The sequence below is a fragment of the Nelumbo nucifera genome, chromosome 7 (assembly GCF_055504915.1).
Source record: "Nelumbo nucifera cultivar China Antique chromosome 7, China Antique-T2T, whole genome shotgun sequence".
NCBI lineage: Eukaryota > Viridiplantae > Streptophyta > Magnoliopsida > Proteales > Nelumbonaceae > Nelumbo > Nelumbo nucifera.
Genome location: NC_142655.1, coordinates 51,393,931 through 51,418,626, shown reverse-complemented (window position 1 = coordinate 51,418,626; position 24,696 = coordinate 51,393,931). Strand labels below are relative to the sequence as shown.

General features: G+C 38.7%; 1 protein-coding gene and 1 non-coding gene across 6 annotated transcripts; both read left to right on the top strand.

Annotated features, from left to right (window-relative positions):
• Positions 1-821: 821 nt before the first annotated feature.
• Positions 822-894, top strand: TRNAK-UUU (transfer RNA lysine (anticodon UUU)). The gene has a single exon. It is a non-coding gene; the product is annotated as a tRNA-Lys (tRNA).
• Positions 895-920: 26 nt separating this feature from the next.
• On the top strand, positions 921-24,048 carry LOC104586506 (FKBP-like peptidyl-prolyl cis-trans isomerase family protein). 5 transcript variants are annotated; one of them, XM_010243766.3, is made up of 5 exons: positions 925-1,299; positions 7,290-7,371; positions 8,613-8,641; positions 14,733-14,849; positions 23,639-24,048. In XM_010243766.3, the coding sequence occupies exons 1-5, from the start codon at positions 982-984 to the stop codon at positions 23,759-23,761; spliced, it is 669 nt and encodes a 222-aa protein (XP_010242068.1). In that variant the 5' UTR covers positions 925-981; the 3' UTR covers positions 23,762-24,048. The 5 variants fall into 5 exon arrangements, with proteins under 5 accessions (XP_010242070.1, XP_088748318.1, XP_019051415.1 ...); XM_010243768.3 differs by lacking the exon at positions 14,733-14,849 and having other exon boundaries at positions 921-1,299; XM_088892192.1 differs by lacking the exon at positions 14,733-14,849 and having other exon boundaries at positions 921-1,299; positions 7,290-7,412.
• The last annotated feature ends 648 nt before the right edge of the window (positions 24,049-24,696 follow it).

Genomic DNA, 24,696 nt, shown 5'->3' with positions numbered 1-24,696 from the left:
ATTCAAGTGCACACAAGGAAATACATCATCCTCTCACTATTTGTGACGATATGGACGAGGAAGATTTTATTGATGATGACGGCAATATCTTTGATGTTGATGATTTAGAATAGTACGACTCTCATTTAGTTATTGAAAATTTTGTAAATGAGTTAGAATGGTATTACTCATTGGAAATCATTTTGGTTATTGAAAATTTTGATGTTGTTATGTGGATGGTTTAGAATGATACTACTCATTGGAAACCAGTTCAGTTATTAAAAAATTTTGTGAATGATTTAAAATGGTATTATTCATTGAAAATTATTTCAGTTATTAAAAGTTTTAATGTTTGTTTATGTTAGTTTGGTTGTTTATTGATTTACATATAACAAGAAACTTTTATTAAATTTAATAACTTTACTAATTTTTACAAATTTAAATGCTGTTAATTTTATTAGATTCGGGTTTTATACCTGACCAGCCAACTCAACCCACCCACCCTTAAATGCGAGGAGGGTTTTGCATTTTCATGTGTGGGTAGGGTTTGAATTCTAAAAATTCAACCCGCTTCGGGTTTTGGGTAGGGTATGGGTTGCCATCCTTATTTGCACCTCAAAAAATATGCCCCAAAAATATCCCACATGCACGTCTCAATGTGTATTAGGAACATCTTCTGTACTTGTCATTGGGAGATGTTCCTGATATACGGTTGGGATGATTTTGATGTGCTATGATGCGTTTTTGGAGTGCAGATGTGAATTCAATAGGATCATTTATCATTCGTAGAACGAGAAAGGAGTAAAATTATAAATATCACTACGTCTCTATATGAATCAAATGCCGTCTTAGCTCAGCCGGTAGAGCGCGTGGCTTTTAACCACGTGGTCGTGGGTTCGATTCCCACAGACGGCGTGTCATTTTTCCTATCATTTTTTTAGAGGTTCGTCTCTGTAAAGAGGTAGCCGTTTAATTGAGATGAGATTATTAGAGAATTAAAGGATGGTCGTGTGCTGCAACGTATCGTCGTTCCGTGTCCTTACACGTTTAACGAACTGTCTTTTTCCGCCTAAATTACCCCCCCGAACAGCTTCTTCTTCTTCTTCTTCACTGTTGTTGACAAGAAGGGATTTCTCACTGAACACTCTGTCTGCAACATTTACTTCATTTATCTTCGTCATTTCTGATTACTCCTGCAAAGCTTCTGCTGTTGCTGCTGCTGCTTCCATTTCTGAATTCTTCGAGCTCGAAGGTTCTGGCGGAGTGAAAGCTCTGGATCTTCGCGTAGGTGACGGAGAGGTCCCTGTTAATGGTGATCAGGTAAGTTCTTTTTCTTTTTGTTTATCTTCTTTCACCGTGATGGAATGTCTGAACAAAATTCTTTGCTATGTTCTTCGAACTTGAAGGTTCGGCAATTGTTTGTTTATGTTATTTACGCCTTTTCCAGATAATGTTTATATGGCTACAAAAATTGTAAGTTATTATTTTCTTTCTGCGATTTTTCTTCTGACCATTAACGAGAACTCTTTGACGACCACAAATATTGAATTTAAGAAAAGTGGAGATTAGGAAAATAAATGGAAGATGACTGGTTTGTGGCTACTGGAATGCCAGCCCCTTAAAAAGTTCCTTAAACAATTATTTCAGTTTCTTTAGAGCCCTTTGAAGTGAAAAGACATTCGATTTTCTTAGAGCATTTTGAAATGATTCTACAATGGATTTTTTGTGTAAAAGCTATTACAATATGAGGACTCTGAGCAGAGAGCCTGAGGCCTCACATTCAATTCTGGATGGCTTACAGACTTCTGCTAGACCTAGAAGTTGTGTATATGACGTGGGTCATTGAAAAGAGCTGTGAGTAACAATTTTTTTGCATCAACCTTGAAAGCCATCAATAGGTTTCAATAAAAGCTGGATGGAAAAGGTCTTAACTCTTAAGAGAAGCCAATGGGGCCTATTCTTGTTGGAAATTATCTCCCCCTGCACCACTCCCCAATTATTTTTTTAGAATATATGCAACGATTTTGAGGTAGTTTGGTGTGATAAACAGATGGGTGCTTCTTAATTTGCACTTTGAGCTTTCAACCAACAGATAATGACTTTGTAGTAGCAATGACAGTCCATGAATTATCCATGATATTTCAAGCAACAGCTATGGATCAATCAAATTTGACCCTAGCCTTTCTCAACCATTAGTCTACTCGACCAAGGGCTTTATCTTCTTTTGTTACTACTTACTAGACTAGATAATGACAACCCTGCACTTAATATGGGCACTACAATGTCACTATTTCACATATATTATTTGGAACCCATTATCCATATGGTAAATTTTGTTTAGTTTTTTTTATTTGATGTAAGCGATTAAATGAGGTTTTATTTCTAAATAGTAACCCACTTTATCTAGAAGAATGGGACCCACATCAGGTACTGAAAGCCTTTGTCTTTTTTTTTTTTTCAATATTTAAAACTGAAAGCCTTGGTATTGGGTGTTTTATTATTTGAGGTAGGAAACTGTGTTAAGAAAATAAATGTTAAAAGAAAGTTCAACTTAAGTGATATTTCAATTAGTTGGGTCCCACAACATTTGAATTTGTGCTTTCATAAAGTTTATTAAGAAAGATGGGTCTGACATCATTCATCAAAAAAAAAAAAAAAAGAAAACAGATGGGTCTCACACTATTTGAATTTTGAAGTGAATACCTTTTGAGAGTGGAGGTAACTACATATCTAATTTTTTTTTGGATAAGTAACAGTTAAAATTCATTCATTAAGGAACTGAAAAAATTCCCAGAATCCCATAATACATGTCTAATAAAATTGTTCTTTGAACATATAATTTTTATCTGAAAGGAGAGATGACCACATGTTTGATGAAACCCTCTAGTCTGAGGGCTTTGCTTTAACAACACAATCTTGAAATAACAATTCAGGTTGGTATTGCATGGACACGAAAATGAGAATCAAAATCCATTAGCATGTCAAAGAGTTTAATTACTTTAGAGGAAAGAACATAGGCTCAAGGACATCTTTAGAAGTATATACTATGAAAGAGTTCATATAGATATATATATTTAAGTTCTAACAATATATACTTATAAAAAGGTCTAGAATTTTGTATTTGTTGCAAGTAACATTTTATTGTAAAAATTACATTAATTGTAAATAGCTTTTATTTATGTCAAGTAAATTAGGAGAAAAAAAGGAAAATGTTATGTATAAGTGTCCCTCAAGAATCCTTAGGAGTGTTGCAACTTGCAATTTACATGTCTGAAATGGACCTTCATCTGTTTAGGGGAGTCCATGCAATACTAATTCATGATTCATGTTTATAAAGATTTGACAAACAATTTATGTTTCTAGCTTGATGTGACCTACCTTTATTCAACTTGAAGATCAGATCAATACTTTTATTTATTTGGTGAAGTAAATTAGGAGAAAAAAAAGGAAAATGTTATGTACAAGTGTCCCTCAAGAATCCTTAGGAGTGTTGCAACTTGCAATTTACATGTCTGAAATGGACCTTCATCTCTTTAGGGGAGTCCATGCAATACTAATTCACGATTCATGTTTATAAAGATTTGACAAACAATTTATGTTTCTAGCTTGATGTGACCTTCCTTTATTCAACTTGAAGATCAGATCAGTAATACTTTTATTTATTTGGTGATGGTTCAGAGAAGAAAAAATGAACAAATCAAATCTGAACAGAGAAGTAAAAGGAAGAAGAAAACAGTTTTGAGAGAGATGAATCCATGGGCAGTAATGTACTGTCTTACTATGTTATGTTGCATTTTTTTAAATAAAAATACAATTACAAATGCACCCTTAATAAGTAAGGGTGGAAGAAGCAATGAGTAAATAAAATAAAAGGGTGAGGCCCATGGCCCAATAATAAAACAAACACCACAGCCCGTGATCTCAACACTCCCCCTCAAGCTGAGCATACATGTGAATCATGACCATCTTACTTACATAGTGTTGCAACTTAGACTTCAGAACACATTTGGTAAGTACATCTGCAAGTTGCTCTGTTGAGGCAATAAAAGGAAGACAAACTTCTTTAGAAACAATCATCTCATATGAAATGTTTGTCAACCTCAATATGTTTTGTCCTATCATGTTGAATAGGTTCATGACCAGTGTTAATGGCCACATGATTATCACTATACATCATCATAAGTCTATCAAAGTCAGCTCACCTAGCATCATAAGTCTACAGACTCCTACAAGCACTGGACTACCTCTAACAAGAGTATGGTAGCGAAAGGTTGACATCCTATCATTGATAGAGCCTGCCCAATCAAAACAAATAAATGCCTCATTCCTCGTGTCCATGAATGGAACATAAGACTCCTTTCCCTGGTTAATCTTTTAGGGCATAAAATCCTCTTACAGCTGCCAAGCGAGTATCTCTGGGTGCACACATAAACTTGCTAATCATAGTCATGACATATGAGATATCATGCAATGTTATACATAAAACCTACTCTGATACCAACTTAGAGATCGAATCAGTAATATTGTTCTTTATTTGGTGATGCATCAAAGAAGAAAAAGTGAAGAAATCGGACCTAAACAGAGAAGAAAAGAGAATAAGTAGAAAGAAGGAAAACAATTTTGAGAGAGATGAATTTGAGGGTAGCAGTGTTCTGTCCCACTGTGTTATATTGCCTCTTTTTAAAATAAAAGTACAATTACAAATATACCCTTAATAAGTAAGGTATTAGCAGCAATGGATAAATAATAAAAGAGTGGGGCCCATGGCCCAATAATAGAACAAACACTACGATCCACTGTCTCAACAATCCAGGCTTGGGACATGCAATTCAACAAGCTTAATAATGGTCCATTAACTATAGATCAACAACTCATTACTCATCAAAATAAGAAGATTGACATGGTCCAGAGTCCAAACTTTTTGTATTTGAACTTTGAAGATGTAGAAAATTAAAGGTGCATTTGTCAAACTAAGAAGCATTATGGGAAGAAAGAAACCAAAGAGTCTTCTCAGAGAAGGAAAGGAGTAGTGAAGCAGTAATTGAGACCATTACCATAAGAGTGATCCAATGGGTAAAGACTTTGAGAAGCTTTGAAGGGGTTTCTAATGATGACTTGTTTAGAAAGTGGAAAGAGGTAGATGATTCCTCTCTTTCAAAAGCTGTCATTATGCAACTTGGCTCCCACCCCCTTGTGAGTTTATCAAGTTGAACTTTGATGGTAGCAGTGAAGGGAATCCAGGCCCTTCAGGCATTGGAGAAGTGTTCCGGAATGAGGAGGAAAGAAGTATTGCTTTCTACCTGGGCCCAATAGGCATGGGTGATTCATTGAGGGCTGAAATCATGGCTGTAATGGAAGGAATTCAAAAGGCTAAGGAGCTGAGCATCAGTAGATTGATCATATAAGGGACTCAAAGTTAGTAGTATGATGGCTACAAAAAGAGGATTGGTTGGTGGAATTTTTCTAATGATAAAAGAAAGTTTAAGTGTATTATGAAAAATATGGAAGTTAAGCTGTAATGGGTAAAAAGAAGTGCAAATTCTTTTGCTAAGCAAGGGGTGGGAAGGGATCGGCTTTTTTGGGATGTGTTGAAATTTGTAATTTCGATGGTCATCTCGGAGTCAATTAAGAGAGCTTATCTCTCCCCATGGTGTTCCTTTGTACTTGTTTCCATAACTAATGAAATTCTTCTGTTATTGATAAAAAACAAGAAGCATTACTAGGACATTATTATGACTCTAATCAGTTAAAAAAATGCTTGATGGTGATTTTATGGTAGACCATTACATCTAGAAGCTGCATGAAGTTTGTCACATGATTCATTTAGGATCAGTATGGAATCCTTACTTGTGCACATCTGGTGATGGATTCCTTACTTTTCTACTAGGATCACTGGTAAAGAGTAGCAATGGAACTTGACAATTAATTTGTTATTGCAATAGCTTTTGGTTGGCTTATTTGATTTCACCTTTTGTTCGGAAGAGTGATATGGTCTTATGTTTGTCAACCTGCTGCCTGAAATAAAATTAGTGAAATTACCAATAGGAAACCATATTAACATGCCCAAGACCCCAACACCTTTTGTGAGTTGGATTGAGGCTCATCATAGCTGATCATTTTAGTCAAGAGAACATATATAGAAATTACAGGAATTCCATATCGTTTTTCGAAGAATAAAGAAAATTTTCACTAAAAAGGAAAAGAAATACAACAGAAAAGTGATTAGATATCACCCGAAAGAGAAACACAACCAATGGACCCAACAATCAGACAACAAGATCCCCTCAACAAAACAAAAAATCCACACATCTTACAGACATAAAGGCTCAGCAAACCTGACTTGAACGAAGACCAAAGAATACTCTTAAAGGTGTATTTCTTATGCATCATGTTAACGAAAGTTACCTTCTTCTGAAAAAAGTTATCTATGATATCATAGGGCCTAGCAAAATTGTGACTACTTGTTTTCTTTTCTTTCTTTTGTCAAAATATATTATCACAGTTTTAGGATCCATTGATCCAATAGTATTGCCCATTGATATTTCTGTTAGGTCCTCTTCTACCAATTCTTTTCTCTAGTTCCATTTCAACGAAGAACTGTTCCACTTGGCAGTGGTGCTTGGGACTAAATCACCTGTCAATATTGTAGCAATAACCCTTCTCTTGTCCACATAGTTGTGGGAGGGGGGGGGGGGGGCTAGGGCAAGAAAAGGTGACAAGGGAGTTTTGTTGCTTGATCTCTAAGGTGGGTTGGCATCTGCCTAGGCATCACCTAGGTGATGCTCCTTCTAAAGAGCATTCATTTCAACCTACTTTGCCTTCTCCACTCTGTCTGCCATGTAGTTTCTGCTATATTTCTAGGAATATAAATAAAAGGTGCAACAACAAAGAATGACTAATGGGTAAATACCATGATGAGCTATCCTTCTTATCTCTCTCTATCTCTTGTGTATAAATTAGAACTACTATAATTGCATCACTAGTTTCATTAATTTTTCCAATGTGTTAATGACCACATTTACTGGTTGTCATGTTAGTCAATTATTTAGTTGGTTATTGAAATTAGTGTATTAAAAGTGTGTATGTCTCAATTCTCAAAAACAATAAATCCTACAATGTTGAGTGTTTGATCTCTTATTGATATATAAAACCGAAAAAAGATGTTTAAATAAGAAGATACACAACTCTGGGTTGTAGGAAGTAGGAAAATATGGTATTACAATCTTATAGAAATTTATTGTTAAAGCAAAGTGGTCTTGTTTGTTAGTTACGATGTTAACATGGATTCTATTTGTCTCTTACCTGTAAAGGTTGCAATTCATTATTATGGAAGGTTAGCTGCAAAACAAGGATGGCGTTTTGATTCAACATATGATCACAAAGACGAAATGGGTGAGCCAGTTCCCTTTGTATTTGTCCTTGGCTCTGGCAAAGTAAGTTGTGGTTTTCATTTGTTTTGTTGGTAATGGAATTACCATTCTTGTTGTGTTTTTTTGGTAGAACATTCTTGTTTTGTTTGTGTGAGCATAAAAAATTTTCTAGGTATGATCATGTAACTATGTAAATCAATATGCTAAGAATATATATCTTTGAATAACAAGACTTGCCTTAAAATTAACCATATCCATTCAAACAGTTTAAACTTGTTTATGCTTCAATTTTTTTTTTATTCTTTTGTTTTCTTCCTTTAAGTTTATTATTTTTTATTGTTTTCAACTTTTCTCCTTAGACAATTTAGGATCCATAACCATAAAAGTTGGCTAAGATGGTTTTGTCATGTGCATAGAAGAAGACCATCTACATCACCTGTAAAAAGAAGTGACCTATTGCAAGTTGAAGGGGCTAGAAGGGCTTGGGGCAGACCAAAAAGGACATGGGTTGAAGTAGTAAGAAATGATTTAAGTGATCATAATTTAACAATATATATGGCTTTAAACATAACGGAAAGGTAAATGGGATTCATGTATAGTTGGGACAAGGCTTAGATGATGGTGATACTGATCTACTTTTCTCCTTAGCCCCATGTTCTATTCTGTTTCAAGGTTAGGGAAAGAGAAATTATAATTATTAATTTTAATTACAAAGGAAATTGATAGGAAAATACCATAAACCAATCCCTCCTATTTTCACAACTTTTCTTGACAGTAAATCCAATTGAAGATTACAGCAGAAGAGGAGAGAAGAGAAGAGGAGAAGAGAAGAGAAGAGAAGAGAAGGAAGAAAGGAGAAGGATTAGAGGCAATGGAACAGTGCTGGTGGCGCCAGCTTCATTATAATATATAGGGCGAAAAAAACAAGAAGGGAAATGACCCTTGTGCCCCTACTAAATAAAGTTACAACAACAGATTAAAACAAAAAAGCTTTAATCATCCAAACAGACCCTAACAAAATAAAATCAATTATTTCCACAACTTTTTATTGATAAAAATCTCTTCAAAACTTTTCCATGTATGCTTGTGAAGTCCAGTTCTAATTTAGAGTGTTCCACTGAACCTATTGTCTCTCCATTTGTCTTCTTTTAACTGCACTAATTGGTCACTTAACATGATTGAAAATTTATTCCTCTGTTTTGTCATGCCAAATCCAAAGTAGCTTTCTTTCAACTTTACTCTTGTGCTTTATTTTTTTAACAGGAGAAAAGAATTTCAACAAAGATCTTGAGGTACTATTCACACACCAATTGTTGGTTATTTGCTTATTAGTCACCAATTCAATGATATTTAGTATACTAGGAGTGACTAATAAATGGCTATTTCCCAATGTTGTTCCTAACTGTCAGTAACTAATACACTTTGAAGATTTACATGCTATTTTTTTTTCTTTTTCAGGTAAAACCCATTTCATATTTTCTATCAATTTGATTATTTTTTCAAAGCATATTTCTTTTTACTTGGAGAAATTGCCAATTCAGGATCTATGTTCATAAGATTTGGCAAATATTTTAGTGTCAGTTTCCAACTTAACATAACCATCCTCCTAATTCAGGCCTGGGACTGGAAGCGTAAGATAAAATCAAAACATGCAGAGTTAGTATTGCAAGAAATGAATGTTGACAGATGAATGGTAAAGTTAGAAATGATAGGATCAGAAATGAACATAGGCCTGGGACTGGAAGCGTAAGATAAAATCAAAACATGCAGAGTTAGTATTGCAAGAAATGAATGTTGACAGATGAATGGTAAAGTTAGAAATGATAGGATCAGAAATGAACATATTTATAGGAATTTAGAAGTAGCCCCAATAGGTAATGAGGGAAAGTAAAATAAGATGGTTTGATTGTATGCAGAGGAGATCGCTTATAACACCAGTATGAAGAAGTGATTTTTTGCAACTTTTGAGGGTTTAAAAGAACCAGGGACAAGCCAAAAGACATGGAGTGAATTAATTAGAAATGGTTTGAGGGCCCATGATTTAACTAGGTGATAGTAACACGCACTCTTCCTCCTACAGATCTCTATGGAGACAGGCAGTCTTTATGTTCATTTGATATAGAGGCTATGAATAATTGGCAGTAATATAGAGCAAACTCTATATATTCTTTATCTTTGCAACTAGTGCAAAGGTTTTTGTATTTTCTATGCCATAGTTCTAAGTGTAACCTTTCACCACTAGCCTTGCCATATATCTGTGAATTGAACCATCAACTTTTTTCTGATAGGCAAAAATAACATTTCTTTAATAGATGGAAAAAAAATAGTGAGTACAAAGAGAGTATACAAATAGTGAGAGATAAATCCTCTTATCTCTCCCCAAAATACTCTTATTTTTACAAAACTGCCCAAAACAGCTGATCTCTCCCCACCCCTTGTTTAGCAAGAACATCATCAAAGGATTTTGCACTCTTTGAACCCATTGTATTCGCACTTCCATGTTATGAATCAACTATTTGAATTTCTTTGTTATACCTCCGTAACATTGCCTCCTCACTTTGTAGCCACCCCACCACCAATTTGGAATCTCCTTCAATAATTAGTTTTTTAATGTTCATATTTCTTGCCCTTTGTAGTTTGTATTCCTTCCAGTGCTGCCATAATCTCAGCCCTTATGGAACCTCCTACACTAATTGGGCCTGAAAAGAAAACAATTAGATTGTGCTCTTGGTCCCTGAACACTCCTATTCCTGAAGTGTCTAGGTTACCTAAGCTACTTCCGTATCAACTTTTTGTTTGATAGTAAATACCAACTTACCTCTCATTTTTTTTGTCGTTTAGAATCTCCACCAATTAAAGCATTCATCTCTAGTCATTCTGGCCTTCCATTTATGTCTACAAAAAGCCTCCACAATACTATGTAGAATAGTCACAAGAGATATGGAATAAAAGGCACAACAGAAAGGAGATGAAGATGAATAAGACACATAACCAGCTCCCTTTTGTTTCAAGAACATTTGGTTGTGTCATCCAGGATTTATTAAAAAGATTAAGAGTGGTGGGGGGAGAGCAACCCAAGAGTCGATTGGAAAGGGATGAGATTTCGCAGGAAGTTGCAAGACTTCAAAGTCTAGGATCAAGGATTGGAACATTTTGGAGTTTAGGAGGATTGAAGAGAGGAAGCAATCATTGGTCAATCAAATTGAGGATTTGTATAAAAAGGAGGAGAGGGGTACTTTTGAGGACGGAGATAAGGAAACTAAGTGGTTCCTAAGGAAGAAATTGGTAGATGTTCTTCATAAGGAGGAAATAAGTTGGAGACAGGAGTCTAGTTATAAGTGGATCAAGGAGGGTGATAGGAATACTAAATTCTTCATGCAACGACTATTGGAAGAATAAGAGGAGTCTTATCTTAAGGTTAGTGGTTGATGGGGTCTCTATGACACATCAGAGTGAGATATCCGAGGCTTTTAAAGAACATTTTAGAACAATATAAAGAAGATCTTTGAAGGAAAGAGTGTGGCTTGAAGGGCTTGATTGGTTGAGGATCTTGAGTGAAGTAGAAAACTGGTTGGAGTGGAGATTTGAGCAGGAGGAAATTAGGGAGGCTATTTTCTCAATGGATAGATGAAAAGCACTAGGGTTGGATGGTTTCACAATGGCCTTTTACCAAGATTGTTGGGACATTTTGAAAGATGATTTAATGGGAATGTTTGAGGAAATTTATGAAAGGGGAGTAACTGATCTTGGCCTTAACTTGACTTTCATTGCTTTGGTGCCTAAGAAAAAGTGATGCAATCACATCCTCGTCAGTTTAGTTCCATTAGCTTGGTGAATAGTCTATATGAAATTATAGCTAAGGTCATATCTTTGAGGATTAGGGTTGTTCACCCTTTCATTTTCTCTCCAAATCAAGGTGCTTTGTAAGGGGTAGGAAAATCACTAACCAAATCCTCATTGCTAATGGATGTGTTAAGGACTTCAAAAGAGTTGAAAAGAAGGCTTCATTTACAAATTGGATTTAGAGAAAGCCTATGATTTGGTGGATTGGACCTTTTTCTTGGAAGTCTTGAGGTGTTTTGGATTTGGGGAAAGATGGTGTAAATGGATAAAGGGGTGTATTAAGACCTGTCATTACTCCTTGCTATTGAATGGAACTATGGTGGACTTTTTCTTGGCTTTGAGAGGAATCAGGAAAGGAGACCCCTTATCCCCCTTTTCTATTCATTATGATGGTTGAGGTACTTGGTATGCTTATTACTAGAGTAGACTCGCAAGAGTTGTTTAAGGGTTGGAAAGTAGGCCATGGCAGTGTTCAACTAGTCACTTACAATTTGTAGATGATGCTTTGCTTTTTTGTGGAGGAAATAGAAACTGGGTTAGGAATCTCAAGTTAAGAGAAGAACTTTTTGAGCTAATTTCCAACCTTAAGGTGAATTTTGACAACAGTTGTATTGTGGGTGTTAATATGAAAGAAGAGGAGATGTTGGAGTATGCAAACATTTTGGGTTGTGAGGTGTCACAACTCACAATGGCCACTGAAGTATTTAGGGCTTCCATTGGGAGATAACTCAAAAAAAGAGCAACTTTTGGGATCTTGTAGTTGAAAGATTTGTCCAAAGACTCACATCTTGGAAGAAAAGCTATTTGTCCTTAAGGAGGAAGGATCACATTGATAAGAGCTACTTTGGCCAATTTGCCGGTGTATTTGATGTTTGTTTTTAAGATGCCGGTGAATGTGAGTAGAAAAGTGGAAAAGTTGATGAGGAAATTTTTGTGAGAGCCAGGGGAGGGGAAAAGGGACCATAGAGTTAGTTGGGAAATGGTGAGTAGGAGCAAGAAGTTTGGTGGGTTAGGCCTAGGCAATTTACTTAAAAGGAATGTGGCTTTGCTGGGAAAGTGGCTATAGTGACTTCCTGTGGAGAAGGACAAGCTTTGGGATAAGATAGTGATTGGTATTCATGGGCTTGCAACTAACGGTTGGGATGTTGGAATATTGACTGGGGCTACCAGAGCCTCTCCTTGGAAGGCCATTAATGCTGCCCTCCCATCCTTCCTTCCCTTTGCCAGGTACAACCTTTGTTTTGGTAACCTTATAAAATTTTAGAAACAGGTTTGGGTGGATAATCTCTCTTTGAAAGATAAATTCCCCCATGCCTTTTCCCTATCGCGATATAAAGATAAACTTGTGTCCTCTTTCCTGGTTCCTTCAAGCTCAAGAACTAGATTTGATTGGGATTGGGGTTTAAGGAGGTTTGTGAGGGATTCAAAACTTAATGAAGTTCTGGATTTGCTTCATATTCTTGATGGGGTATACTCGGAATCCTCGAAACCTGACAGTTGTATTTGGACCCTATCCTCCTATGGTTCCTTTTCCTGTACTTCTCTTTTTAAGGCCCTTATTCAACCTTTTGATTCTTTGTGAATTCCATTTCCGGTGTATGAGGTCTAGGGTAATCCTATCCCTCTAAGAGTCAAGGGCTTTTGTTGGGAAGTCTTCCTGGAAAGAATTAATATCTATGGTTTACTCTGAAGGAAAATAACAAATTGGTGTTTATCTCTACACTGGTGTGCTATGTGTAAGAATAATGGAGAAACTTTATCTCACTTATTAATCTCCTGCCTTTTCGTTACTTTTATTTGGGAATGGTTTTTCTCGTTGTTTGGGTGTAGGTGGTCTCCTTTGACCAATGTGCAAAGCTTGTTTGATTCCTCTTTCTTGAGGTGGCCAAAGAAAAGGGGACAAGTTTTATGGAGATGTGTTAGGGCGGTTGTGATCTGGACTATATGGGAAGAAAGAAATGCAAGACTGTTTTCAGGCAAGGAAAGAAGTAGAGAAGGTATCATAGAAACCATTATGGTGAGAGTGGTTCATTGGGTAAAATCTATGGATGTGTTTGCCAACTTCTCAATAGGTGATATTTTGAACAAATGGAAGTGGCCAGTTCTGCTTGTCATAAGTCCAATGTCAGCCCTGTTTGGTCTCCTCTAATGATTAACGTAGTGCTGGAAACCCGGGTCCTTCTGGTATTGGAGGGGTTTTTAAAGATAGTGAAGCAGAGTTATTGGATTATAGTCAGGCCCAATTGGAGCAGGCGACTCACTAAGGGTTGAGGTTATGGTTGGCATGGAAGGATTGCAAAAGGCAAAGGAATTGAATGTAAGGAAGTTGGTTATTGAAGGTGATTCAAAGTTAGTAGTGAAGTGGCTGCAAAAGGAAGAAAAGGGTTTCTGGATTTTCAACAATGAGAAATAGATATTTAAGTGGCTGACCAAAGATATAGATGTGCAATTCAGCTTGATTAAAAGGACAGGAAATGCTTTTGCTGCTTCTTTAACAAAACAAGGGGCAGGAAGGAATCAATTGTTTTTGGCTCAATTGTAATTGCATTTTTTGTTGTGGAGAGGTAAGGCAGTTTACCTCTCCCAATCCTGTAATTATTTCTTATTAGTCTAATGAAATTCTGTTATTGAGAAAAAATAGGGTGGATAATACAATATCTAATTCCCTTTTGGTGAGCAATGGGAGGGATCCAAATAAGAATGATCAGAAGGTAAACTGATGATAGGATTAGAAGGAATAGTACTTTGTAGGTTACTTGGATTTGGTTCTTGTGGGTCCAACTAATTAGGAGATTACATCATGGCCTTCCCTTTTGTTAGAGTATCTAGTTTAAACCTACAACACTTTAGACAACTCTCCATGAGAAGATAGGATAGGACTTAACTTTGACATTGGAACGGTAAGGTAGAATGGGAAGGGTCTCTCTTCTTTACAACTCTTCCCCTGAACAAATACATTGTAAAAAATGGAATGGATTAAAAAAAAGTGACATCCATAGTGACCAAATGTTTTCTAGAAATATGATGCAAACATTTATACCCTTTTTGGGTGGAGGAATTCTCCAACAACAACTTGATAGCTTTAGGATCCACCTTAGTACAACATGAACTGTTGAACTGTGTGGTGTTTTATCTATTTCTCTTATTTATTCTTGAGAAGGGAAATTTTGTAATTGTATTGTTACATTATAAATGAATGGGATAACTGCCCAAATTTTTAGGCCTTCCTCAAACCCACATGTGCTTCCTTCCTTTCTCTTTTCTCTTCTTCTTCCACTACCTCTTATCTTCTTTCACATGTACCTTTTTTCCTTCTCTTTTTTTTTTCTCTTTCAGAAGTTCCTGTGGTACTGTTATCCTTTAGATGATGATAATTGGACTGGTCTTATCTTATTCGCTGGAGAGGACTAGTATAGTGGAATATGTCTTGCCAGTCACAATGTGTTGTGGAAAGAATTTGTTGATTACATTATTTTATTTGTTGGATAGGCAATTGAACTGAGAAATCTTCATTTATATAATTGAAGTTGGTTAATGTAGGTCATCTCTGGGATTGAAACGGCTGTGAGATCAATGAAAGTAGGAGGTATTCGTCGAGTCATTATACCTCCATCTCAAGGATATCAGAACACATCTCAAGAACCCATCCCTCCTAATGTAGGTATTCTAATCTTGAACGTTTTTGGTAATTGTTGCTCTATAATCTGTAATGATGGTATTATCTTAAAGTTAAAAATTGGTGCCCATGATGAAAAAAGTTTCTTCATACTACCAAAAAATGAACAAAGTTTCTTGAAGGGATTTTTAATTGGTAGATCTAATGAGGTAGACTGAGTATGACATGGTTGAGAACTGGGTTTTTAGTGGCAAGAGGCCTCTTTTGCAACAGAGCATTAGAGGGATGGTAGGGGACCTTTTCCCTTTGTTTTCTACTAAAAAACTAAAGGTCATCATATTTTGAGAGAGGCCCAGAGAAGGTTGATAGGTTGGAAGGAATTACACCCTGATAGGTCCCAGTCAAAGCTAGAGTGATAGAGTATTCTGCTTAGGGTGAGAATAAGACCACAAGATTTTATTAACTTCCAACTGCCCCATCCATGTGGTGGGGTGGTGTTTAAATACAAAAAGTTCTAACTACCTATCACTGAGATAGCCTCAAAGTAAGGGATTAGCCTTCTAACTACATGGCCGATCCCTATGCCATCTCATACTAACAACTTAACAAGAATAACAAACTAACTTATTTGGCCGATTCTCATGCCAAGACAAACTAACAATCAACAACTTAACAACCTAACTTCTTGACCGATTTTTGTGGCTAGCACCCTGACCTCCTTGACCGATTCCTGCTCTACTGGGCCGTTGCATGGGCCATGCATGATGGGCTGGATTGCATGGGCCATGCATGAAGGTTTTTTAGTCCACGTACTTTGGGTTGCGCGTAGGAACCCTGTTCGACCTTCGCGGCCCATCATTGCCCCCATCTTGCAGATGGACCTTGTCCTCAAGGTCCAGATTTATGTACTTCTTGCACAACTCTTGAGAATTCTCCCATGTGGCATCTTCGTTGGGAAGGTTCTTCCATTGGACGAGGCTTTTTTCCACGAAGGTGGATTCTTTCTTCACCCAACGGGTGTCCAGAATGGCTGCTGGTTCTGTGACAAGTTCTCCCTCGTTTATGGGTGGTAACTCGATGCTAGTGGCAGTGGTTTTGCCCACCTGCCTTTTGAGTAGGGAAATGTGAAAAACTGGGTGGATGCGCGAGCCCTCGGGAAGTCGAAGTTTATAGGCAACCTTGCCGATTCGTTCTTCAATTTGGTATGGCCCATAATAGCGACTGGCCAGCTTGTGATAGGCTCGCCTATGAACAGTCTGCTGTCGGTACGGGTGGAGTTTGAGAAAGACCAGATCGCCCACCTGGAATTCCACATCTCTTCTTTTGGAGTTAGCCATTTGGGTCATGCGGTTAATTGCTGCATGTAGGTTTATTTTGAGTTGCTGCAAAATGGCATCTCGAGAGAGCATGGCTTGATCTACCTCTTCTACCGGGGATGTTCCGCCTTGGTAATTTGGAATACGAGGTGGTGGTCTTCCATAAAGGGCTTGAAAGGGCGTCATTCCGATAGAGGAATGGTAGGTGGTGTTATACCAAAATTCTGCCCATGGGAGGAAGGAGCTCCACTTCCGAGGTTGCTGGAAAACAAAGCAACGAAGATACTGCTCTAGACAACGATTGACCACTTTGGACTGCCCATCAGTCTGGGGGTGATAGGCGGAGCTCATCTGCAATTTGGTACCGGACATCTTGAAGAATTCCCGCCAAAAGTGGCTGAAGAAGATAGGATCTCTGTCACTAAAGATCATCTTTGGCATACCGTGGAGCTTCACAATTCCTTCTACAAACCTTTTGGCTATTGATTTCGCCGTATAGGGGTGTGGTAAGGTCAAGAAATGAGCTGATTTAGTGAGATGGTCTACTACCACAAAAATAGTGGTTTTGCCCTTGGAGGGTGGTAGACCTTCTATAAAGTCCATGGTAATGTCGTCCCATACTTGGCAGGGAATGGGTAATGGCTGTAGCAGTCCTGCCGGGGATAAAGTGTCCGCCTTTTTTTTTGACAAATGACGCAATAGGCTACATATTGCTGAATATCTTTATACATGGAGGGCCAATAGAACTGCTGTGCCATACGCTTGTATGTTCTTAGTACCCCCGAGTGTCCACCATATGGGGAGTCATGAAATTCTTGTAGGAGGGTAGGGACGAGGTGGGACCGAGGAGGGATCACGACCCGGTTTTTGTAACATACCAGTCCATTCTTCCATGTGTAGGGAACTCCAGGACTCTCCGTTGCAAGCTTGCCGATGCGGATCATGTAGGGGTGAGTGCTGGCTTCTTTCTTGATGGTGTCCCACAGAGATGCTTGAGGAATATAGAGAGTATTAAGGCTAGGACTGCCTAGTACTCTAGATAGAGCATCTGCAGTAGAGTTTTCCCATCCAGGCTTGTAAATGATCTCATAGTCGTACCCGAGCAGTTTGGACACCCATTTCTGTTGTTCTGGTGTTCCAATGCGTTGCTCCAAGAGATACTTGAGGCTGTGCTGATCGGTCTGGACGTAGAATTTTCGGCCCAACAAGTAAGGTCGCCATGTCCGTATTGCCTGAACAATGGCAAGCATCTCTTTGGCATAGGTGGACCAAGTTTGTTTGTTGACGCCTAGAGCTCGGCTCATGAATGCTATGGGTCGTCCTTGTTGCGTCAATACTGCTCCAATACCTGCCCTGGACGCATCCGACTCAATGATAAACGGCTCCTCAAATTTAGGCATTGCCAGTGTGGGGGTCGTGGTCATTGCTTTCTTTAAGGCTGTAAATGCCTCTTGGGCTTCGGTGGTCTAGCGAAATTCACCCTTTTTGAGAAGATTAGTGAGGGGTCGAGCTATGATCCCATAGTTGTGGACGAACTTTCTGTAATATCCTGTAAGGCCTAAGAAGCCGCACAAGTCAGTAATATGAGTGGGTTGAGGCCATTTAAGCATAGCCTCAATTTTCCCTTGGTCTACCTTGACCCCTTGGGAAGTGACAATGTGACCCAGATACTCCACCTCTGGCTGGCCGAATATACATTTACTAAACTTGATAAAAAATTGGTGATGCCTTAAAACCTCAAAAGCTGTTCTAACATGTTCAAGATGCATGCTCCAGTTGGGACTATAAATAAGAATATCATCAAAGAAAACTAGCACAAACTTTCGGAGATAGAGGCGGAAGACAAAATTCATAATAGCTTGAAAGGTGGAAGGTGCATTACACAGGCCAAAGGGCATAACCAAGTATTCATAGTGACCATTGTGTGTGCGAAATGCCGTTTTATGAATGTCCCATGGGTGGATCCGTATCTGATGGTATCCGGATTGCAAATCAAGTTTAGTAAAGGAGGCTCCATGTAGTTCATCTAGCATATCGTCAACCGTTGGAATAGGAAATCGATCCTTAACGGTCACGGCATTGAGTGCCCGGTAATCGGTACAGAAACGCCAAGTCCCATCCTTTTTTTTAACTAGCAAGACAGGGGAAGAAAAGGGACTTGTGCTAGATCGTATTAGCCCCAACCGTAACATGTCTTGTATTTGTTTTTCTATTTCAGCTTTTTGGAAATAGGCATACCCGTACGGGCGGACATTGACGGGTTCCGTTCCTTCTTTGAGATTGATGCGGTGGTCGATCTCTCTCCGTGGTGGCAGCTGTGTGGGCTCTTGGTAGAGATCTTTGAATTCGGCCAGTAATTGCTGCATATTTGGGTGTAGTTGTGGTGGTACTTCTTCCGTGACTGCTTGGAGACAGACGGTAAATAGCGAATGTCCCTGCTTAATCCCCTTTGAGAATGCTTTGAAGGATGTAGGCTGAATCGGTTGGTTGTCGACCCCCTTTAACAGCCGGTGTTGATTGGCCCAAGAAAACTCCATCGTCATTTTCTTCCAATCACACGCCACTGTGCCCAATTGCTCGAGCCAATGGATTCCTAGTACCATGTCCAACCCAATCAGTGGTAAAGAATAAAGTGTTAAGGTGAACGGGATACCTTGTAGCAAGACTTGCACATTTTCAAATCTTCCTCGGCACTTAAGGGGTTTGCCATGGGCTACTTTGACATTGAAGGGCTCGGTAGGCACGACCGGTAAGTGCAGCAGTTCTGCTATTCGGTCGTTGATGAAGTTATGGGTGGATCCACTATCGATAAGAACAATCAGTTCGTGGGATCCTACCTTGGCCGTGACACACATGGTTCTAGCCGTCGACCATCCCGTAAGGGCATGGAGTGATATTTCAGGCTCCTTGCGCGGGTCGGTGAAGCTTTGTTTGTCATCCTCTGGTTCGTCGTTGGTACAGTCTCCGACGAGTAGTAGCAGCTGCGGTCCCTTGCATTTGTGTCCGGGCCCAAATTTCTCGTCGCTGTTGAAACATAGACCTTGAACACGCCTCCTTTGCATTTCTGTCCAAGAAAGACGTTTCAATGGTGGAGTCGTCTTCGTCTTTGTCGGAAAAGAGTCGCCGGCGGTTCTGGTGGCTGAACGCAGAGTCTTCTCATGACGACGCAGCTGTTCATCCTTCATTCACGCCAGGCTGATGGCTTCCTTCAAGGATTTCGATTTGAACATCTGAATTCCATCGGCTATGTCTGTTTTGAGACCTCCCATGAACGTGCCCACCAACGCCTTTTGGGTCCATCCGTGCACCCTATTGCCCAATCTTTCGAACTTCTTCTAATATTCCCGCTAAGACCCCGTTTGTCGTATTTTTGATAACGACTCATCGAAGTCTTCGCAGTTAGTTGGGCCGAAACGAGCCCAGAGCTCTTCTACAAAAATCTTCCATGTTACCTCCTTCCCGTCTTCGTGATAAGCCTGACATAACCATTGCCACCATTGGTTTGCCTCCCCTTCCAAATGGAATGAGGCAAGCGATACTTTCTGTGGTTCCTCGGTGTGCTAGTATTCGAAGAACTGGTCAACACGGGCGAACCATTCGGTTGGGTCATCACCGGAATACTTGGGAAACTCGAGCTTGGCTAATTTCGAGGAGAACATGGGTTGTCCTCCTTCTGTGTTGTCACGAGAAGGTCCGGAGGAGGACTGTCCGCTGCGACCATTAGTGTGGCTCAGAGATGGTTCCTGCCGAGTCAACAAGGCTTCGGACATCCTACTAATAGCTGCCTCGAGCTGGTGTAACTTGTCATTAACCCCTAACTCGAGCCTGCTCAAATTTGCTTGGAGACCCCCGAGCCTAGCTTCCAAACTCTCAATTCTTTCTTTGTTAGTGGCCATGGTGCCTAGCTCTGATACCAATGATAGGTCCCAGTCAAAGCTAGAGTGATAGAGTATTCTGCTTAGGGTGAGAATAAGACCACAAGATTTTATTACTTCCAACTGCCCCATCCATGTGGTGGGATGGTGTTTAAATACAAAAAGTTCTAACTACCTACCACTGAGATAGCTTCAAAGTAAGGGATTAGCCTTCTAACTACATGGCCGATCCCTATGCCATCTCATACTAACAACTTAACAAGAATAACAAACTAACCTATTTGGCCGATTCTCATGCCAAGACAAACTAACAATCAATAACTTAACAACCCAACTTCTTGACCGATTCTTGTGGCTAGCACCCTGACCTCCTTGACCGATTCCTGCTCTATTGGGCCGTTGCATGGGCCATGAATGATGGGCTGGATTGCATGGGCCATGCATGAAGGTTTTTTAGTCCACGTACTTTGGGTTGCGCGTAGGCACCCTGTTCGACCTTCGCGGCCCATCACACCCTGGATTCAGGTCTAATCTGGGACATGGAAGAAATGGTTAACATTTTTTGGTTTGCCTTTTTGTTTGTGGTTTGCTTCTCAACTTTATTAACCACTTGGCAATGCTTACATAACTTGATAAAATTGAAACTCAAATGGTTAAACTAAGAAAATTCATTATTCAGTTAATCAGTTCATTATAGTATTTAGGGATTCTTTTACCCATTAATGTCAGTGTAACAACTAAAATTCCTTCTTTCTATGAGTCTCCCAACCCTACCATCCCTAAAGAAGGGAGCCAAAATAGTTGCATTATGGTCCCCAAACACTTAACCAATACTGGACATCCCTGGATTCCCTAGACACAACCATAAAAGTCTAGTTTTATGTAGTTGGGAGTTGGGACTAGGTGGGGACCATTGAGGGTAGAGTAGTAGATTCAAAGACTCTTACGACCTTGAGGACAAGAAAATGATTCAACTTGGGGTTGGTAAATATGTGCAAAATGTCTTTGCTCCATATATGTAAACTTTGCTTGCTCTCAAATGCCCTTGTCTATATCAGTCCTTTTTTTCTGTAGTGTGGGCTGCATTGACAGCTACAACCATGACATGATTATGTAGTTTTCTATTCTCACTTTTCATGAGCCAAGCCTTCATCTGATGTTCCTTGATTTTGCTAGTCAAGTACCCCAGTTTTCCTCTCCTACCAACAGATAACACCAAAACCTGAAATACCAGAGGTAGCTAATTTTTGAGTTGCCATGATTAGTCTTTCACTCTTTGAACAAAGGTAATAGCAGAAGTAACTGAGAGCAGAAGTGGTTCACAGACCTATTCAGCCTACTATTCTGTCACAAAAGGATGGGCATCATATTGCTGTCTCCCCTCAACTCAACAGGTTGACATGACCCAATAAAGAATGTTTTTAGAATCATTATAGGCTTATAGCCTACCATGGCTGTAAATGGTTTCCACAAATTAGTTTTGTTTTCAGTCCTAATGCAAATTGTTAGAGCTATTCCTGTTCAAACATGATGTAATGAGTCACACATATCTCTAATGTCATCTCCTAACTTGGTTGTAGTCATGATCCTCAACTGCCTCACCACCATATGAGAACAAAACCCAACAGTAGCATATGGAAGCACTTATAGTTATACCACCATCAGTAGGCTCAAAAGAACCAAAAAGAATGAAGAGAGTGGTGTATAACGAAAGAAAAATTGAGATAAAAAGGGTATTGATGTCTGTGATCAGATCAAGAGACTCAGATCTCCTTTTAGTCACTTCGATATGAAAAAGTAGAAGGAAGAAAAGGAAAAAAATATAAGATTTAATCAGATCTATGATGGATAATTCTCTGATACTATGTTATCTGTCATTCATCAAAAAAAAAAAAAAAAGATACTATGTTATCTGTCATAGAGGATGGAAGAATGAGAGAAAAGAAGTAAATGAGAGGTCTTGGAAGAATCCAATATCCGTGGTAGTGCCCACACTGTTCTTTTATTTAGAGTGAATTAAAACTAAGTAAAATGATGTCACTGTCTTTGCAAGAAGTAACTAAAGGGTTATAACAGTACAATTGTACAAAGATACATTATCCAGTGTTGCTTTGTCTATATTACTAGTTAATGAATAATGATGATCCTGTAGGCTGTACTAAGCACAGGGCAATTATGCCTATTATTTTGTTTGAGATTCACTACTTAAGTGGTAAATCTGATTTGGATTTCTTATTAAACTTAGGAAATTAAATAAGAGAGTTGAGTTAACTACTACCACTGTTTTTTGATTTCTTATTCAATTAATCTGTAAGAGAGTTGATTTGGATTTCTCAACAGTTGCATACTTGTTTACAACTTCTCTTAATTAATAAATTCTGATTATTACTGTTAAAAAATTTAGGGTAAATTACAGATTACTACCCTTTAGGGGTTAGGGGTAGTGGCAACTACCCCCTGAACTTTCATTTGCCACAAAGACCCCCTCTCTGTTAAGTTCAGTGGTTGAAGAAGTTAATTTACCAAAATGCCCACTCAAGAAACTTCTATAAAATGAAAATTGCAACAAAGAACCAAGAAACTTCTGTGAAAACCTGGCATTCCAACTAACACAACATGCAATTAATATCAACTGAACCAGTAACAAATGGAAATCGGAAAAAAAAAACGCTAAGAATCATTGGAAAAAAGGGAAACTTTATTTTGGGCTCAGTTGTAATTTCAGACTTTTGTCTGGGGCTTTGGCCTCAGTAGGGGGAGTTAAGAAATTTTATCTCCCTTTTTGTACTATATTTACAGACTGATTAATGAAATAGTTATTATTGATAAACAAAATCATTGGAAAAAGGGTAGTTTAGGGATTTAGAAAAGTTTAAACAGTCACATGAGAATCTTTTTCAGAGTTAACTGACGGGGAATGCTAACGGAGGGGATCTTTGTTGGAATCTGAAAGATCAGGGGGCCTTTGTAGCAAATGAAAGTCCAGGGAGGTAATTGTCACTACTCTCAAAGTACAGAGTAGTAATGTGTAATTTACCCAAAAATTTATAATGTTGTACCCATATAACTTTCATTAAATTTGGAAATTCTTAAACAAGATACACAGGTCCAGTCCCTAAGAGTAGGAAACCGCCCCAAAAGAAAAACAATTACAATTCAGAACAGAAAAAGTCACCCCTGTTTGTTCCTTGTTTGGCTAAAGAATCAGCCAGCCCATTTACTGATCTTCTAACCCATCTAAACAGCACACCAACCCCTCTTGAAAGGCTTCTAATATCCCTCATGCTTTGTTTTTGACTCCATATTCCCAAACTACCTGTCTATAGCCACCCAATCACCACCATCTCCCTCATGTTGCACCCATATATTTGCAAAACCAATGCTCTAACAATGCATGCATGGTAGGGTATAATATTAAATTGTTGGTGCAAAATTTCCTCTGCAAGGTGCATTTTGTGGTAACAGTAAATGTGTGTGGGTAAAGTTCTTATTTGTTTAAGTTCTTGTTTGTTTCACCTCGTTTATGCCTAAAGGTGCTGTGCTAGCCAATTCTGTCAAAGAAGGCAACAATCTCGCACTTAATTGAAATCTGAAATTAATTTGTCCCGATGTGCTTATTTTTTTTTTCCCTTGCTGCAGTTTTTTGACAGGCAGAGGCTATTTACCACCATTTTCAATCCAACACGTCTGGCCAATGGAGAGGGTTCCACGCTTGGAACTCTGATATTTGACATTGAGTTGGTAAGACTGAGACGTAGTTGAGATCTGGGTTTTGATACTGCCAAACTGGAATCTTTATGCAGCAGAAGGCAAGGTAGTGATGATTTGTGACACTGTCAATCTCCTGGAAAAGAAAAGATGGTGCTGAAGAAATCTTCAAATACCTTTTATAATTAAGCGAGTTAGTCGTTGTTTTTCCTTGACATTTGTTTATTTATTACTTTTTTATGCAGTACTGACCAAGATGTCACTGTTCCATTCGTGCAATCCAAAATTCTGGGTATCTATGACCATTAATAGAAACGAGTTTCGAAAACCCTTATTTTCAATTTCCAATTTCTATTGTTACCCTCTCAAATACCTTTATTTCATGTTAAAAACCAGCAAAAGAGGCAAATATTACACAGAAGAAAACAAACCTAAATGTGGAATACTTTGAATACTGACGGTTGAAGTTTATAAAATCTAGTTTTGTTTGATTGATTATTCAATGGGAAGGAAGAAGAGAACTGTTTTGCACGGGTTGGCCGAGGGCAACAACGTAAATTCACCCTTCAAGTTCCGAGCGTTAGCTGAGGACCCTGAGGCCTTGGAAGAGGTTGACCGAAGTTGAGGACAAGGTAAATTCACCCTTCAAGTTTCGAGGACTATGGTAGCCAAAGACTGCTAGCCGAGGCGGGGTCCCCGGTGATCTGAGATGCTGCAAGACAGGAAGTGTCAAAGACCTTGGGGTGGATACTCGAGGCGGAGGCTCCGACACTCAAGTTAGTAAGAGATGTGAAGTAGGGGAGAGTGCAAGGGTACTTCTGGAGAGAGTCCTTGGATGCATCAGATCTCCCTGAATTAATGCTAGGTAGACAATGTAGGTGCAAGAAGTAAATGAGTGAGTAATGTTGGAATTACTCAATTCCAACCCCTTTTCAAGGGGCAATTACCTCTTATTTATACTTGAGTGTGCTAGTGGTAGGTGAAGATGA

Bases quoted from the DNA above. Each gene is read 5' to 3' on its own strand.
- LOC104586506 (XM_010243765.3), top strand. From the start codon at position 982: ATGGTCGTGTGCTGCAACGTATCGTCGTTCCGTGTCCTTACACGTTTA. The intron at 1,300-7,289 runs GTAAGTTCTTTT...TTACCTGTAAAG, and splicing joins TCCCTGTTAATGGTGATCAG to GTTGCAATTCATTATTATGG. The intron at 14,850-23,638 runs GTAGGTATTCTA...CCCTTGCTGCAG, and splicing joins AAGAACCCATCCCTCCTAAT to TTTTTTGACAGGCAGAGGCT.